Consider the following 15,720-nt stretch of genomic DNA (forward strand, 5'->3'; position numbering starts at 1 on the left):
CTGACTGAATAGAGCTTCTCCATCTTTGGCTGCAAAGAATATAATCAATCTGATTCCTTTCTGTGTGAAAACCGTCAATATCCAAGAACTTGCACCTCTGGAAATGCCTTCTTTCACGCTCAGTCTCTTTTTATCCAGTTGCTTGAGAACACTTCCTATTTGGAATCCAGCGTGTGACTCAAGTACTAGGAGAGGAAAACGCTTGTCAAGGTTAAGGGCCCCATGCCCCCAGAGCCCTCCTCCTCTCTCAGGACCTGGCGGGTTGAGGCCGAGGCACGGCCCACACCGGGAGGTGGTGCCGAACCTCGTGGAAGCTGGGGATGTGCTCTGCATGAAGCTCTCACTTCTGCCCCTTGCAAGTGCTCCGACTCAGGGGGAAGTCTTCCTGGTTGATTCCCTGTCTGCGTGGCTCCAGTACCCTTTAGCGCCCCCTTTTGGTAGGGGGCAGTCTGCTCCCAGTGGGCTGGTCATTCCCTTGGTAATCTGCGTTTTCCACTGGAAGTAGTTTCAGGACTTTTTCAGGGCCTCAGTCAGTCTGCCTTTTTTTAGTTGAAATTTACTTAAAATAGAAGTAACTGTTTCAAATTGTATAATTCAGTGGGAAATACTTTTTAATTTAACCTTCAGTTTCTCAATTTACTATGAAAGGTCAAGATACGAATGTTACTTTTTTTCCCCATTTAATTAATTAACCTATTTGTTGACGTTGTTGCGGCACACGGGCTCTCCGTTGCAGGGTGTGGGGTCTTTAGCCCAAGTGTGCCCTATCTGGATCCCTGGCCGGTGATCCCGCCCGGGCCCCTAGGTAAGGAGCGCGGAGTCTCAGTCAAGGGCCCAGCGGGGCACATACATGAGTCCCAGGCCTTCGCAGGTCGGTTCTCGTCAGTAAAGGAGGCGCCGTTATTTGCTTCCTCAGCCGTCGCTGTCTGTCATGATCGTCTTCCGTCTGTCGTGAGCGTCTTCCCGTCTGACACCTACGACAGATACCACACTGGCCCTCAGCACAGGCCCGCCTCTCCTGAATCTCCCTGTCTGCTCTCTGTGCCGCACTCTGGACCATTTCCTCAATGCCATACTCCCACTTCATACGTGGCCGCTCAGCTGTCTTCTTGACTGCATGACTTTTTAGCGTGTTAAATCTACTGGATTTTTCACGTCGAAAATTTTCAACTCTTTAGAGTAACTGCCTGTTCTTCTACAAAATAATCCACATGCTTGCCTCCCTTTATTTCTCTGTGAGGATGGGTGCCTCTCTGTGTGCACACGGGGGGAAACCTCTGCCTCTGATCCTGAGAACATTCTGGCCACCGGGGGCCACACCGCCGAACTCTCGTGCTTTGCTGTGGTTCCCCTCCATTTCGGGAACTTTCTTTCTGCCCTTGTCTGTGGCTACGTGTTTCAGAAACACTCTCCAAGCACGTCTCAGAGTTAGGAGCAGAGGAAGCTCTGAGTGGGCACCACACTCACCCCCTTCCGTGCAGTCTCCGCCCACAGCCCTTCAGTCCACCCTCTCCTGCCGTCACCTCGTCTGGAAATTGACCGTGATGATGGAAGCAAGAGCCCGTAGCCCCTCTGAGGGCTGGGGTCGGGACAAGATGCAGAGGAGGAACCTCAGGCGCAGAGAAAGGGCACCGCCGCCCCAGGTACATGAGCAGAGGGCACGCGTTTACAGGAGCATCTGTTCTCCAACAGAGTGAGAGCTCTGACCACAATCAATACTGCCTAAAGCTTGCAGGTGATGACAAGACTGGGAGGAGACTGTGCCCAAGGACCCCGGGGCCCCAAGGAGGCAGGACGCACCCAGGGGCTTGTTTCCAGGAAGGCGGGCTGGACTGTGACGCAATAAAGAGAGATGCACCGAAGGGGGCTGTGACAGGGGAAAACCATACTCCGGGGCAAGGGACTAGTCAGTTTCCTTCCTTATTCCCTGACCGTCTCCTCTGGGCTCTCGGCCACGTGGACTCCACTGAGCCCAGGGAGACACTGACCATGTGTCCCTCATAAAGACCAGACTTGGTGACACAGAGCGGAGGGAGAGGGTGGGAGGAATGCAGAGAGTAGCATGGAAACACACACACCAGCTCGTATAAAACAGACCATGGGGGAATGTGCCATGTGACTCAGGGACCTCACACAAGGGCTCTGTGACAACCTAGAGGGGAGGGAGGTTCTAGAGGAGGGGCATGTGACACACACGGCCGATTCATGTTGATGTATGGCAGAAACCAGCACCATATTGTAAAGTAACAATCCTCCAATGAAAAAAAAAAGTGTCTCTTGGGATCTGAGTCCTGCGGGCAGCAGGGGCTGGCATCCTCCCTGAAGCATCTCCAGGGCCTGGTGACCTGTCCACGGTGAGGACCCCACAGGGACCTGCTGATGGGCGGGCAGAGGAGGAAGCAGACCCCGAGGCTAGGCTCTCAGAGGAAAGGACATGCCCTGCTTGCTCACACCTGAAACAGGCGTCTCAGGAACACCCTGGGACTGTCACAGGAACAACGCCGGCTTTCAAGAAGAGGCTGTTCCCCTTCCTGCAGGGACGCTGAAGTGACAGCCGCGTGACAGGAAGCCCCAGCCCCGGAGAGGACACACCCTGTGGTCTGTCTGTCCGGAGGACACCCAGGTCTCCTCCATCCTCACAGCCTGGACCGCAGGGAGGAGACGCCATGGCCCCCACGATCCCCGCCCTGCTCTGCCTTGGTGAGATGGGAGGGGCAGGGGGAGCCCTGGTCTGGAGGGAACCCCCCAGCCAGCCTGCTCCGTCAGGGGACCCCAGGGCCCAGGAGGCTCCCAGGGTGGAGAGGCGCTGCTCAGAGCTGAGGGCACACTTCTCACAGGGCACTCTCTTCCAGGACTGAGTGTGGGCCTGAGGACCCAGGTGCAGGCCGGTGAGTCTGTCCAGGGCCCAGCTCCCTCCTCTCGTGGGGACAAGGTCACCCCCAGGCTGCAGGCAGGGGGAGGGCAGCTCGGGGTCACAGGGGGGGAGTCTGGGAGGTCTGGGCTGAGAGCTGGGGCCTGGGTGGGACGCCTGGTGAGCCCACCTCTGATTTCCTTCCAGGAACCTTCCCCAAACCCACCATCTGGGCTGAGCCGGGCTCTGTGGTCCCCTGGGGGAGCCCCGTGACCATCTGGTGTCAGGGGACCCTGGAGGCCCAGGAGTTCCATCTGGATAAAGAGGGAAGCCTGTTTGTCTGGGTCAGACAGAGACCCCTGGAGCCCAGGGACAAGGCCTGGTTCTCCATCCAACACATGGGGCAGGACCACGCAGGCAGCTATCAGTGCTACCACAGCACCCCCACTGGCTGGTCAGAGCGCAGTGACCCCCTGGAGCTGGTGGTGACAGGTGAGGGACACTCGGGGGCCTCGGGGTCTGCCCTCGGGAGAGGGGTCTGCTCTCAGGGGCTGTCCCTCTCCCAGTGCAGCCCTGGGCAGGGGGAGGGTGGGAGCCTCATGGAACAGGCTGCCTCCTTCTCTCCTAGGATCCTACAGCAAACCCAGCCTCTCAGCCCTACCGAGCCCTGTGGTGATGTCGGGAGGGAACGTGACCCTCCAGTGTGGCTCCAGTCAGGGATTTAACAGATTCCTTCTGACCAAGGAAGGAGAAGACAAGTCCTCTTGGACCCTGGATGGAGAGCAACGACCTGACGGGCAGACCCAGGCCCTGTTCCCCGTGGGCCCCGTGACTCCCGGGCACGGGTGGATGTTCAGATGCTACGGCTTTTACAGGGACACCCCCAGGGTGTGGTCAGCCCCCAGCAATCCCCTGGAGCTCCTGGTCTCAGGTGAAGTCCGTCCTGACCCCATACATTTGTGCAGACAAAACAACATACTGGGGTCTCTGCTTCCAGGGGAGCCCCTGTGAGAGGGTGGGGAGAGGAGCGTGGGGCTCACAGGACAGATACACAGACAGAGATGGCGAGGCCTGGGGCCGGGACTGGAGAGGGGCATCCATGCGGGAAGCGGTCCCTACAACCCAGCGCGTGTCTCTCCCCAGGGCTGTCTGGGAAGCCCTCCCTCCTGACCCTGAAGGGCCCTGTCATCATTTCTGGACAGAATCTGACCCTCCAGTGTCGCTCTGATGTCAGCTACGCCAGATTCGCTCTGTCCAAGGAGGGGGGACAGAACCTCCTCCAGCGCCCTGCCTGGAGGCCCCAGGGGGGGCTCACTCAGGCCGACTTCCCCCTGGGCCCCGTGGGCACCGTCCATGGGGGCCGGTACAGATGCTACGGTGGACACGGCCTCTCCTCCGAGTGGTCGGCGCCCAGTGAGCCCCTGGAGCTGCTGGTGGCAGGAGAGGAGCCAGCGGGTCAGTAGGGGACCTGACTCTGCACAGGCCCCACCGGGGAGCCCCAGGGGTTAGGGTTATGATGCTGGGACCAGGGAGAGGGGTCCCAGGGAGGGACAGAGACGGGGTGGCAGGAGGGGAGAGACTCGGAAAAACAGAGACAGCGCCGAGGGGCCAGAGAGGCCCGCGAAGTCTCGCTCAGAACCAGGCCCGGCGCCGGCACCCCCTTCCTCTCTGCAGGACGGCTCAGAGACAGACCTTCCCTCTCGGTGCGGCCAGGCCCCTCGGTGGCCCCGGGGGAGACCGTCACCCTGCTGTGTCAGTCAGGAGACAGGACGGACACTTTCCTTCTGTCCAAGGAGGGGGCAGCACATCGTCCCCTGCGTCTGCGATCCCAGGACCAAGACGGGCGGTACCAGGCCGAGTTCTCCTTGAGCCCTGTGACCTCAGCCCACGGGGGCACCTACAGGTGCTACCGCTCACTCAGCACAGACCCCTACCTGCTGTCACAGCCCAGTGAGCCCCTGGCGCTCGTGGTCTCAGGTGAGGGTCAGTCTGTCCGTCAACTCAGCAGCTGGGGCTCTGCCCTGACAGCGCCAGGCGTTGGTGGAGGAGGGGCCCCCTGGGGGCGGGGCCTCGGAGCCCGCGCCCCGCCCCTGCCTCCCGCACTGGGGTCCCGGAGGGGCAGGTGGGCAATGCGAGGGTCTTGGGGAGCCCACAGGGCCGTGCAGGGCAGAGGGGAGTGAGGTGGGGACCCCGGTCAGCCCAGAGCACCCCTTCCTGGGCTCAACCTCCCAAGATCCCATTCTCCCAGCCACAGACCCAGACCCGAACCTACGGCGTCTCGGGGCTCTCTGCTCAGGGGAGACAGCCCAGCCCAGGGCGGTGTGGGAGCCGGAAGATCTAATACCCCCTCAGGTCATCAACGGGAAACACAGGCTGCAGGGGCTCCGAGCTGCCGGATGAAGGGCCAGGGGTCGGGGGCCCAGGTTGGGGCTAGCAGGGCTGCGGAGGGGGAAAGCGGCCCCGGCCCCACCCCCTTCCTAACCCCCAGGGGCCTCCAGGCATCAGTTCCATCAGCTCCACCCCTCAGTGGAGTCAGAAACTGCAGAGAGGGGAGCAGGCTCTTGGGGACGTGGTGGCGGTTCTGCGGAGGAGCAGGGCTGAGTTATGCTGCCGGTTCAGGCGCCTCTGGAGACACTGATGTGGACTCCCTCACCGTCACCACACCCCGGTGCGGGCCTCAGCTTCTCCCAGTGTAAAAGGAGAGACCCGTGCCCCAGATCTTAGATTTCCTCAGTTCTGACCTGGGTGTGACCCCACATCGGGCTAGGACCACAGGGAGCCCCCAAGGAGGTGACTGTGGGGATCTGTGCCCTCCACTGCAGCATGTGGGAAGGGAGGGGAGGACCCAGAAGCCCCTCCACGCAGCCCGCCCCTCCCCGCTGAGTGGGGGAGGGGAGGGGACAAGGGAGGACCCTCAGCTCCAGGTGAGACCCTCGGACAGCCCCCTGCAGGTGAGGGGCCCCCAGAGCAGAAAGCTGGTGTCCTCCTGGGGGCTAGCTCAAGAGGAGCTCAGGGCGCCCATGGCTCTGGTTCCAGTCCCGGCTCTGCCTGCTCCAGGCTGGGTCACCAGAGCCCATGATCTCCCTCTCTATGCCTCAGGCTCCTCCTCTATAAGTGGGTGGGATGGGCTGGATATGGACGCACAGACCCAAGCACAAGTCTGCACACAGCAGGTGCCCAGTTAAACGGCACCCCTGGCTCACTCAGGCGTCTCTGGTGCCCCAGGCCTCACGTGGTACCTGAGTGTCCTCATCGGGGTCTCGGTGACCTTCGTCCTGCTGCTCCTCGTCCTCCTCTTCCTCTTCCTCCAACACCGGGGTCAGGAATGTTGCAGGAAGTCGCGTGAGTAGGGAATGGGGTGACTCAGACCCCTGGAGGCCTTAGGGCATCAGACAGAGGGAAACCAAGGACATGGGAACAGTCAGCTTAAAAAATTTTTTCCCACCATACTGAGGTTCCTTAAAAACTAAAAGCAGAATTATCACATGGTCCAGAAAATCCACTGCTGCCTATATATTTCAAGAAAATGAATTTGAAAAGATACAAACATTCCAATATTCATATAGGCAATTTACAATGGCCAAGATATGACAGCAACCCAACTGTCCAGCAAGAAATGAATAGAGAAACTGTGGGGGGTGTGTGTGTGTGTATATATACATATATATATACCCACATATACATACAATGGAATATTACTCAGCCATAAAAAAGAAGGAAACTCTACCATTTGCAACAGCATACATGGACCTAGAGAGTATTACGCTTACTGAAATAACTCAGAGGAAGATAAATGCGTTATGATAGCATTGGTACATACTGAATCTGGAAAATAATACAAAGGAACGTATATGAAAAACAGAAACAGAGTCCTTGATATAGAAAAATAACTAATGGTTACCAGGGGGTCGGGCAGATTAGGGGTATGGACTAAGAGACACAGACTCAGTTCAGTTCAGATCAGTTGCTCAGTCGTGTCTGATTCTTTGTGACCCCATGAATCGCAGCACGCCAGGCCTCCCTGTCCATCACAAACTCCAGGAGTTCACCCAGACTCACGTCCATCGAGTCAGTGATGCCATCCACCCATCTCATCCTCTGTCGTCCCCTTCTCCTCCTGCCCCCAATCCCTCCCAGCATCAGAGTCTTTTCCAATGAGTCAACTCTTCGCATGAGGTGGCCAAAGTACTGGAGTTTCAGCTTTAGCATCATTCCCTCCAAAGAAATCCCAGGGCTGATCTCATTCACAATGGACTGGTTGGATCTCCTTGCAGTCCAAGGGACTCTCAAGAGTCTTCTCCAACACCACAGTTCAAAAGCATCAATTCTTCGGTGCTCAGCCTTCTTCACAGTCCAACTCTCATATCCATACATGACCAGTGGAAAAACCATAGCCTTGACCAGACGGACCTTTGTTGGCAAAGTAATGTCTCTGCTTTTGAATATGCTATCTAGGTTGGTCATAACTTTCCTTCTAAGGAGTAAGCATCTTTTAATTTCATGGCTGCAGTCACCATCTGCAGTGATTTTGAAGCCCCCCAAAATAAAGTCTGACACTGTTTCCACTGTTTCCCCATCTATTTCCTATGAAATGATGGGACCGGATGCCATGATCTTTGTTTTCTGAATGTTGAGCTTTAAGCCAACTTTTGCACTCTCCCCTTTCACATTCATCAACAGGCTTTTTAGTTCCTGTTCACTTTCTGCCATAAGGGTGGTGTCACCTGCATATCTGAGGTTATTGATATTTCTCCCGGCAATCTTGATTCCAGCTTGTGCTTCTTCCAGTCCAGCGTTTCTCATGATGTACTCTGCATATAAGTTAAATAAGCAGGGTGATACTATCCAGCCTTGACGTACTCTTTTCCTATTTGGAACCAGTCTGTTGTTCCATGTCCAGTTCTAACTGTTGCTTCCTGACCTGCATACACAATTCTCTATAGGCAGGTAGGTGGTCTGGTATTCCCAACTCTTTCAGAATTTTCCACAGTTTATTGTGATTCACACAGTCAAAGGCTTTGGCATAGTCAATAAAGCAGAAATAGATGTTTTTCTGGAACTCTCTTGCTTTTTCCATGATCCAGCAGATGTTGGCAATTTGATCTCTGGTTCCTCTGCCTTTTCTAAAACCAGCTTGAACATCAGGAAGTTAACGGTTCATGTATTGCTGAAGCCTGGCTTGGAGAATTTGGAGAATTACTTTACTAGTGTGTGAGATGAGTGCAATTGTGCGGTAGTTTGAGCATTCTTTGGCATTGCCTTTCTTTGGGATTGGAATGAAAACTCACCTTTTCCAGTCCTGTGGCCACTGCTGAGTTTTCCAACTTTGCTGGCGTATCGAGTGCAGCACTTTCACAGCATCATCTTTCAGGATTTGGAATAGCCCAACTGGAATTCCATCACCTCCACTAGCTTTGTTCATAGTGATGCTTTCTAAGGCCCACTTGACTTCACATTCCAGGATGTCTGGCTCTAGGTCAGTGATCACACCATCGTGATTATCTGGGTCGTGAAGATCTTTTTTGTACAGTTCTTCTGTATATTCTTGTCACCTCTTAATATCTTCTGCTTCTGTTAGGTCCATACCATTTCTGCCCTTTATCGAGCCCATCTTTGCATGAAGTGTCCCCTTGATATATCTAATTTTCTTGAAGAGATCTCTAGTCTTTCCCATTCTGTTGTTTTCCTCTATTTCTTTGCATTGATTGCTGAGGAAGGCTTTCTTATCTCTTCTTGCTATTCTTTGAACTCTGCATTCAGATGCTTATATCTTTCCTTTTCTCCTTTGCTTTTTGCTTCTCTTCTTTTCACAGCTATATGTAAGGCCTCCCCAGACAGCCATTTTCCTTTTTTGCATTTCTTTTCCATGGGGATGGTCTTGATCCTTGTCTCCTGTACAATGTCACGAACCTCTTCCATAGTTCATCAGGCACTCTATCTATCAGATCTAGGCCCTTAAATCTACTTCTCACTTCCACTGTATAATCATACTGCTACTGCTGCTACTGCTAAGTCGCTCAGACGTGTCCAACTCTGTGCGACCCCATAGATGGCAGCCCACCAGGCTCCACCGTCCCTGGGATTCTCCAGGCAAGAACATTGGAGTGGGTTGCCATTTCCTTCTCCAATGCAGGAAAGTGAAAAGTGAAAGGGAAGTCGCTCAGTTGTGTCCGACTCTTCACGACCCCATGAACTGCAGCCCACCAGGCTCCTCCGTCCATGGGATTTTCCAGGCAAGAGTGCTGGAGTGGGATGCCATTGCCTTCTGCATGTATAATCATAAGGGATTTGATTTAGGTCATACCTGAATGGTCTAGTGATTTTCCCTACTTTCTTCAATTTAAGTCTGAATTTGGTAATAAGGAGTTCATGATCTGAGCCACAGTCAGCTCCACATCTTCTTTTTGCTGACTGTATAGAGCTTCTCCATCTTTGGCTGCAAAGAATATAATCCATCTGATTTCGGTGTTGACCATCTGGTGATGTCCATGTGTAGAGTCTTCTCTTGTGTTGTTGGAAGAGGGTGTTTGCTATGACCAGTGCATGTTCTTCGCAAAACTCTATAGGTCTTTGCCCTGCTTCATTCCGTATTCCAAGGCCAAATTTGCCTGTTACTCCAGGTGTTTCTTGACTTCCTACTTTTGCATTCCAGTCCCTTATAATGAAAAGGACATCTTTTTTGGGTGTTAGTTCTAAAAGGTCTTGTAGGTCTTCATAGAACCGTTCAACTTCAGCTTCTTCAGCGTTACTGGTTGGGGCATAGACTTGGATTACTATGATATTGAATGGTTTGCCTCGGAAACGAACAGAGATCATTCTGTCGTTTTTGAGATTGCATCCAAGTACTGCATTTCGGACTCTTTTGTTGACCATGATGGCTAATCCATTTCTTCTGAGGGATTCCAGCCTGCAGTAGTAGATATAATGGTCATCTGAGTTAAATTCACCCATTCCAGTCCATTTTAGTTCGCTGATTCCTAAAATGTCGACATTCACTCTTGCCATCTCTTGTTTGACCACTTCCAATTTGCCTTGATTCATGGACCTGACATTCCAGGTTCCTATGCAGACTACTGTGTATGAAATAAACAAGAAGGATATACTGGATAGCACAGGGAATGTAGCAATTATTTCGTAATAACTTTAAATGGAGTATAACCTATAAAAACATTGAATCATATGTTGTATGCCTGAACCTAATATATTACAAACCAACGATATTTCATTTAAAAATTTTTCCAGAATCTCAAATCTGAAAATCTAGTGGAAAAAAACACCCACTGTCAGCCCACGTGCACTCATTTAAGCCATTCCCCTCCTTCTCAATGTCACGAACTGACACGCACCACGAGCCCAGGCTGCCTTCTCTCCTCCTGAATCCCACGTGGAGGGCGGGGGCACCATGTCCCTGGGACCGAGCCTCTGTCCTGGGACGCAGCCCAGGCTGAGGCTGATTTCCGACCTCCCACAGGGGCCGCAGATCCAGGGCCCGAGGACAGGGGCCTGCAGAGCAGGTAACTACCACCCCAACACCCCCAGAGCCCCCCGCCCACAGCACCCCAACTTCTCCCCCTGACACAGCATCTCCTCCTCAGCTCCAGCCCAGCCACAGACGCCCAGGACCAGGCCATCTGTGAGCAGGAGAGACGGCAGCCCGCGGGGGGGCACAGAGATTTCTGGAGGCAGTGAGGGGGGGACACTCAGAAGGGTGGGGGACCAGGGCTGGGGACTGAAACCCCACACAGCACTCCCCCGGGTGCAGGGTAGGGGGGCACAGAGACCTCTGGAGGCCGTGGGGGGATGCTTAGAAGGGTGGGGGACTACGCAGCACCCCCCTACAGGGTGCAAGGCAGGGGCTCCAGCCCTGAGGCTCTTGGAACCCCACCCAGCGGTGCCTCCTACTCTGCTGCAGATGCTGCCATGAACGACACACACTCTGAGGTGGGGCTGCAGCTGGACCATCAGGTGAGACCCTTGCTCCTGTCTGGCCACCACAGACCTCCTGTTGCCAAACTCAGCCCAGCGCACACATAGCTGTGCTCACACCCCAGCTCCAGCCACGCCCTCCCCACCCCTCCTTCCCAGCTCCCTGGGTCCTGCTGTGACCCCACCCTCCCCTTTCCCTGTGACCTCACAGCCCCTCCTTCGGGGCGCCTTGTCCTCTGGCTGACCTTCTGGTGTGGGGGTGTAGCCCCAGGTCTCATGAGGATGCGTGCATCAGTGGGTGGCCCACATGGCCCAGGCCCCCCTCCTTCACCCCCCAGCAAAGGACGCGGGAGAGCGGGCGCCACCCCCCAGGCCCTGCAGGTATGGCAGGTGCTCAGCTCGTGGTGAGAGGGGCCCCACGCCAACAAGCTGGTGGAGTCCCAGAATGCAAGGTGCTGATGAAGAAAGTAAATCAAGAGATGGGACTGGGCGCTCGGAGCAGGCACACTCGGTAGGAAGGTCCTGAGGCGGAAGGGACGAGCTTTAGCAGGAAGACGGCTGTGTGCCGGGCCAGATGAGCAAGAGGTCTGGGCTCAAAGAGAAACCAGGGCAGCACAAAGCACCCGGAGGCTCCCGGGCGTCAGGAGGCCCCTGGAGTTTCCATCATGAAAGAGAGCTGACCTGACCCGAGGGCGGCAGACCCAGGAGGCGCCTGTCCTGCCTCACTGTCTCCCTCTAGCACAACAGGTGGGAGGCAGGCCCCCAGGAGGGGACGAGCGCCCTGTGAGCCCCCGAGATCACTAAGGCGGGAGGCGCCCCCCTATCCTCCCAGTCGGGGGGATTCCGGGAAGGATGGACTGATGCACAGCAGATCCTCTCCAGGCCCCCAGGCGCCCCATCTCACACACCTTCCTCCCCGCAGGCTGCCACATCTGAAGCCCCCCAGGACGTGACCTACGCCCAGTTGAACCACTCGATCGTCAGAAGGGGGACGGCCACACCCCCGGCCCCCCAGTCAGGGGAGCCCCCAGCAGAGCCCAGTGAGTATGCTACTCTCGCCGTTCGCTAGCCCCGGAAGGACTCAACCCCAGGCTCCCGGGACCAGATCTCAGACCCCAGGAGGCACGTGAGCTGCCAGCAGTGGACACCACCTAACCACCAGCAGCAGTACCTGGGCTCCTAACAGACCACCAGGAGCCCCTGGGACCCTTTCGGGTCAACTGGTTCTACCCTCAGAAACAGAATCCTGGACCCCAGTGGCCCAGGGTTAAGAGTCTGCCAGCCAATGCAGGGGACATGGGTCTGATCCACTTGCTGCCGGACAGCTGAGCCCAGGGGCGCTGCAGCTGCCGAAGCCCTGGTGCCCAGAGCCGGTGTTCCTCGAGAGGAGCCAATGCGTGAGCAGGCCGTGCACAGCCAGGCACCACCCTCCACTCGCTGCAACCAGAGAGAGCCCACGCGCAGCAGGGAAGACCCAGCACAGCCACAAATAAACAGATTACTAAAAAACTGAAAGGCATGTTTCAGTTTCCTTAAAAAAGGTAATTAATATCCTCATATTTTATAAAGAAGGCAACAGACTCTCAATTATCAGTGATTTTGAAAAAGATCAGCACAGGACTCCAAACGAAGGGAGGAACAGGGAAACAACAATGACAAGGGTAGCGACCACTGAGGACAAACAAGGAGAGGAAAATCAGAAAAGCCAGAAAGCTTCGTCCCTGAGAGCGTGGATCACACGCACACATGCTAGGCACAAAGACCAAGTCAGACAGAGAGAAGGCATTGCTTTACTGCCATCAGGACATGACAGCAGGTCCTTCAGACTTTAGAAAGATAAAACTTCATCGAAGGACAGTTTTATGCTATTATAGTAGAAAATGTAGATGACACAGACCAAAAGCCTCAAAAATAAAATTTATCAAAATTATGGACATAAGGATAAACAGAAAATCGGAATTGTCCTATATGTTAAAGTGAACTCTGAATCCAGAGAGTTTCACAGGTGAATGCATCTGAACATGTGGGCACTCATGAAGCACACACTCGTACACACACCTACCGAGCTTACACCAGCTTACGCAGAGAGGGGAGAAGGAAGGAAGGGCACACTCCACAAAACATTTCACTGTGCCAGAAAAACCTGAGACCAAACAGTGACACGGAAACTGCAAAATGGGAAAATCTCAGGAAGCTCTTTTTTCCTGGTTTCTGTTTTCCTAAACAAACATTCACAAAGAGGATTCATCAGTAAGTAAAATGGACCACATATCACACACGTGCACCTATTTTTTTCAAGAATGTCTGGTTGGTTTCATCTGCAAAAATCAGTCAATACAATTCAAATATTAAAAGAAGAAATTTTAAAACATCATGATAACAGATGAAAAGTTTTGGATAGAATACACCACCAATTTATACTGAAAAAGTCCTAAGTAGAAGGGAATTTCCTATCATTTATCAAAGCATCTTTTAAAACCTGCATTAGAAATCTAGTTTTTATGTTTGTTTATTTATTCATTGTTGCTGTGTGGGCTTTTCTCCAGTTGTAGCCATTTGATCTCTGGTTTCTCTGCCTTTTCTAAAACCAGCTTGAACATCTGGAAGTTCACGGTTCATGTACTTTGAAGCCTGGCTTGGAGAATTTGGAGCACTACTTTACTAGCGTGTGAGATGAGTGCAATTGTGCGGTAGTTTGAGCACTCTTTGGCATGGCCTTTCTTTGGGATTGGAATGAAAACTCACCTTTTCCAGTCCTGTGGCCACTGCTGAGTTTTCCAACTTTGCTGGCATATCGAGTGCAGCACTTTCACAGCATCATCTTTCAGGATTTGAAATAGCTCAACTGGAATTCCATCACCTCTACTAGCTTTGTTCATAGTGATGCTTCCTAAGGCCCACTTGACTTCACATTCCAGGATGTCTGGCTCTAGGTGAGTGATCACACCATCGTGATTATCTGGGTCATGAAGATCTCTTTTGTACAGTTCTTCTGTGTATTCTTGCCACGTCTTAATATCTTCTGCTTCTGTTAGGTCCATACCATTTCTGTCCTTTATTGTGCCCATCTTTCCCTGAAATATTCCCTTGGTATCTCTAATTTTCTTGAAGGGATCTCTAGTCTTCCCCATTCTGTTCTTTTCCTCTATTTCTTTGCAATGGTTGCTGAGGAAGGCTTTCTTATCTCTTCTTGCTATTCTTGGAACTTTGCATTCAGATGTTTATATCTTTCCTTTTCTCCTTTGCTTTTCGCTTCTCTTCTTTTCACAGCTATTTGTAAGGCCTCCTCAGACAGCCATTTTTTGCATTTCTTTTCCATGGGGATGGTCTTCATCCCTGCTCCTGTACAAAGTCACGAACCTCCGTCCGGAGTTCATCAGGCACTCTATCAGATCTAGTCCCTTAAATCTGTTTCTCACTTCCACTGTATAATCATAAGGGATTTGATTTAGGTCATACCTGAATAGTCTAGCGGTTTTCCCTACTTTCTTCAATTTAAGTCTGAATTTGGCAATAAGGAGTTCGTGATCTGAGCCACAGTCAGCTCCTGATCTTGTTTTTGCTGACTGTATAGAGCTTCTCCATCTTTGGCTGTCAAGAATATAATCCATCTGATTTCAGTGTTGACCATCTGGTGATGTCCATGTGTAGAGTCTTCTCTTGTGTTGTTGGAAGACGGTGTTTGCTATGACCAGTGCGTTCTCTTGGCAAAACTCTATTAGCCTTTGCCCTGCTTCATTCCATACTCCAAGCCAAATTTGCCTGTTACTCCAGGAGTTTCTTGACTTCCTACATTTGCATTCCAGTCCCGTGTAATGAAAAGGACATATTTTGGGGGGTGTTAGTTCTAAAAGGTCTTGTAGGTCTTCATAGAATCCTTCAGCTTCTTCAGTGTTACTGGTTGGGACATAGACTTGGATTACTGTGATACTGAATGGTTTGCCATGGAAACGAACAGAGATCATTCTGTCATTTTTGAGATTGCACCCAAGTACTGCATTTCGGACTCTGTTGTTGACCATGATGGCTACTTCATTTCTTCTGAGGGATTCCTGCCCACAGTAGTAGATATTATGGTCATCTGAGTTAAATTCACCCATTCCAGTCCATCTTAGTTCACTGATTCCTAGAATGTTGACCATCACTCTTGCCATCTCCTGTATGACCACTTCCAATTTGCCTTGATTCATGGACCTGACATTCCAGGTTCCTATTGAATATTGCTCTTTACAGCATCAATTTTGTCAATTATACCTCCGTAAACCTGAAAAGGTTTTCTTTCATTTAATTACACCAGGCACGTTTGGAGTTATTCCATTTCTTATTTTAGGCACTTAAAATACATATTTACATTTTTATTTCTGAACACGTATGCATTCTCCTCCTCCTTTAGAAAAGACAAAGTTCTGACAGTGCTTCACCTGAAATCTGGGTACTCATATACACGTGTGTGGGTTGTGCACGGCTCTCTCCATGCACACGTGTGGGTGTGTTTGTGCGTCAAGCCTGTGTCTGTGTACTTTTCCAAAGCTCATTTTCGGCCATGCGTTCCTCTCTGTTGCATCTCCCTGTCTCTCTGCCATCTCTTAGTATTCCTTTCTGTGTGAAAACCGTCAATATCCAAGAACTTGCACCTCTGGAAATGCCTTCTTTCACGTTCATTCTCTTTTTATCAAGTTGCTTGAGAACACTTCCTATTTGGAATCCAGCGTGTGACTCAAGTACTAGGAGAGGAAAACGCTTGTCAAGGTTAAGGGCCCCATGCCCCCAGAGCCCACCTCCTCTCTCAGGACCTGGCGGGTTGAGGCTGAGGCACGGCCCACAGGGGGAGGCGGTGCCGAACCTCCTGGAAGCTGGGGATGTGCCCTGCATGAAGCTCTCACTTCTGCCCCTTGCAAGTACTGCGACTCAGGGGGAACTCTTCCTGGTTGATTCCCTGAGAG

General features: G+C 52.6%; 1 protein-coding gene across 23 annotated transcripts in view; it reads left to right on the forward strand.

Annotated features, from left to right (window-relative positions):
• The window catches only part of LOC102401256 (leukocyte immunoglobulin-like receptor subfamily B member 3), a 174,598-nt gene that overhangs the window by 125,925 nt on the left and 32,953 nt on the right, over nt 1-15,720 (forward strand). The window contains exons 1-11 of one of the 23 annotated variants that reach the window (XM_045163623.1): nt 2,055-2,700; nt 2,853-2,888; nt 3,059-3,343; nt 3,480-3,782; nt 3,995-4,306; nt 4,526-4,828; nt 6,025-6,193; nt 10,323-10,365; nt 10,447-10,484; nt 10,764-10,816; nt 11,700-11,836. The exons of 14 other annotated variants lie outside the window; for them this stretch is intronic. In XM_045163623.1, the coding sequence (XP_045019558.1) occupies nt 2,667-2,700; nt 2,853-2,888; nt 3,059-3,343; nt 3,480-3,782; nt 3,995-4,306; nt 4,526-4,828; nt 6,025-6,193; nt 10,323-10,365; nt 10,447-10,484; nt 10,764-10,791 (1,551 nt within the window). In that variant the 5' untranslated portion in view covers nt 2,055-2,666 and the 3' untranslated portion in view covers nt 10,792-10,816; nt 11,700-11,836. Of the gene's footprint in view, nt 1-2,054; nt 2,701-2,852; nt 2,889-3,058; nt 3,344-3,479; nt 3,783-3,994; nt 4,307-4,525; nt 4,829-6,024; nt 6,194-10,322; nt 10,366-10,446; nt 10,485-10,763; nt 10,817-11,699; nt 12,777-15,720 lie in introns of those variants that run through there. 8 more of the 23 variants (XM_045163611.1, XM_045163622.1, XM_045163624.1 and 5 more) reach the window with 8 other exon arrangements.

The sequence above is a fragment of the Bubalus bubalis genome, chromosome 18 (assembly GCF_019923935.1).
Source record: "Bubalus bubalis isolate 160015118507 breed Murrah chromosome 18, NDDB_SH_1, whole genome shotgun sequence".
Lineage (NCBI taxonomy): Eukaryota > Metazoa > Chordata > Mammalia > Artiodactyla > Bovidae > Bubalus > Bubalus bubalis.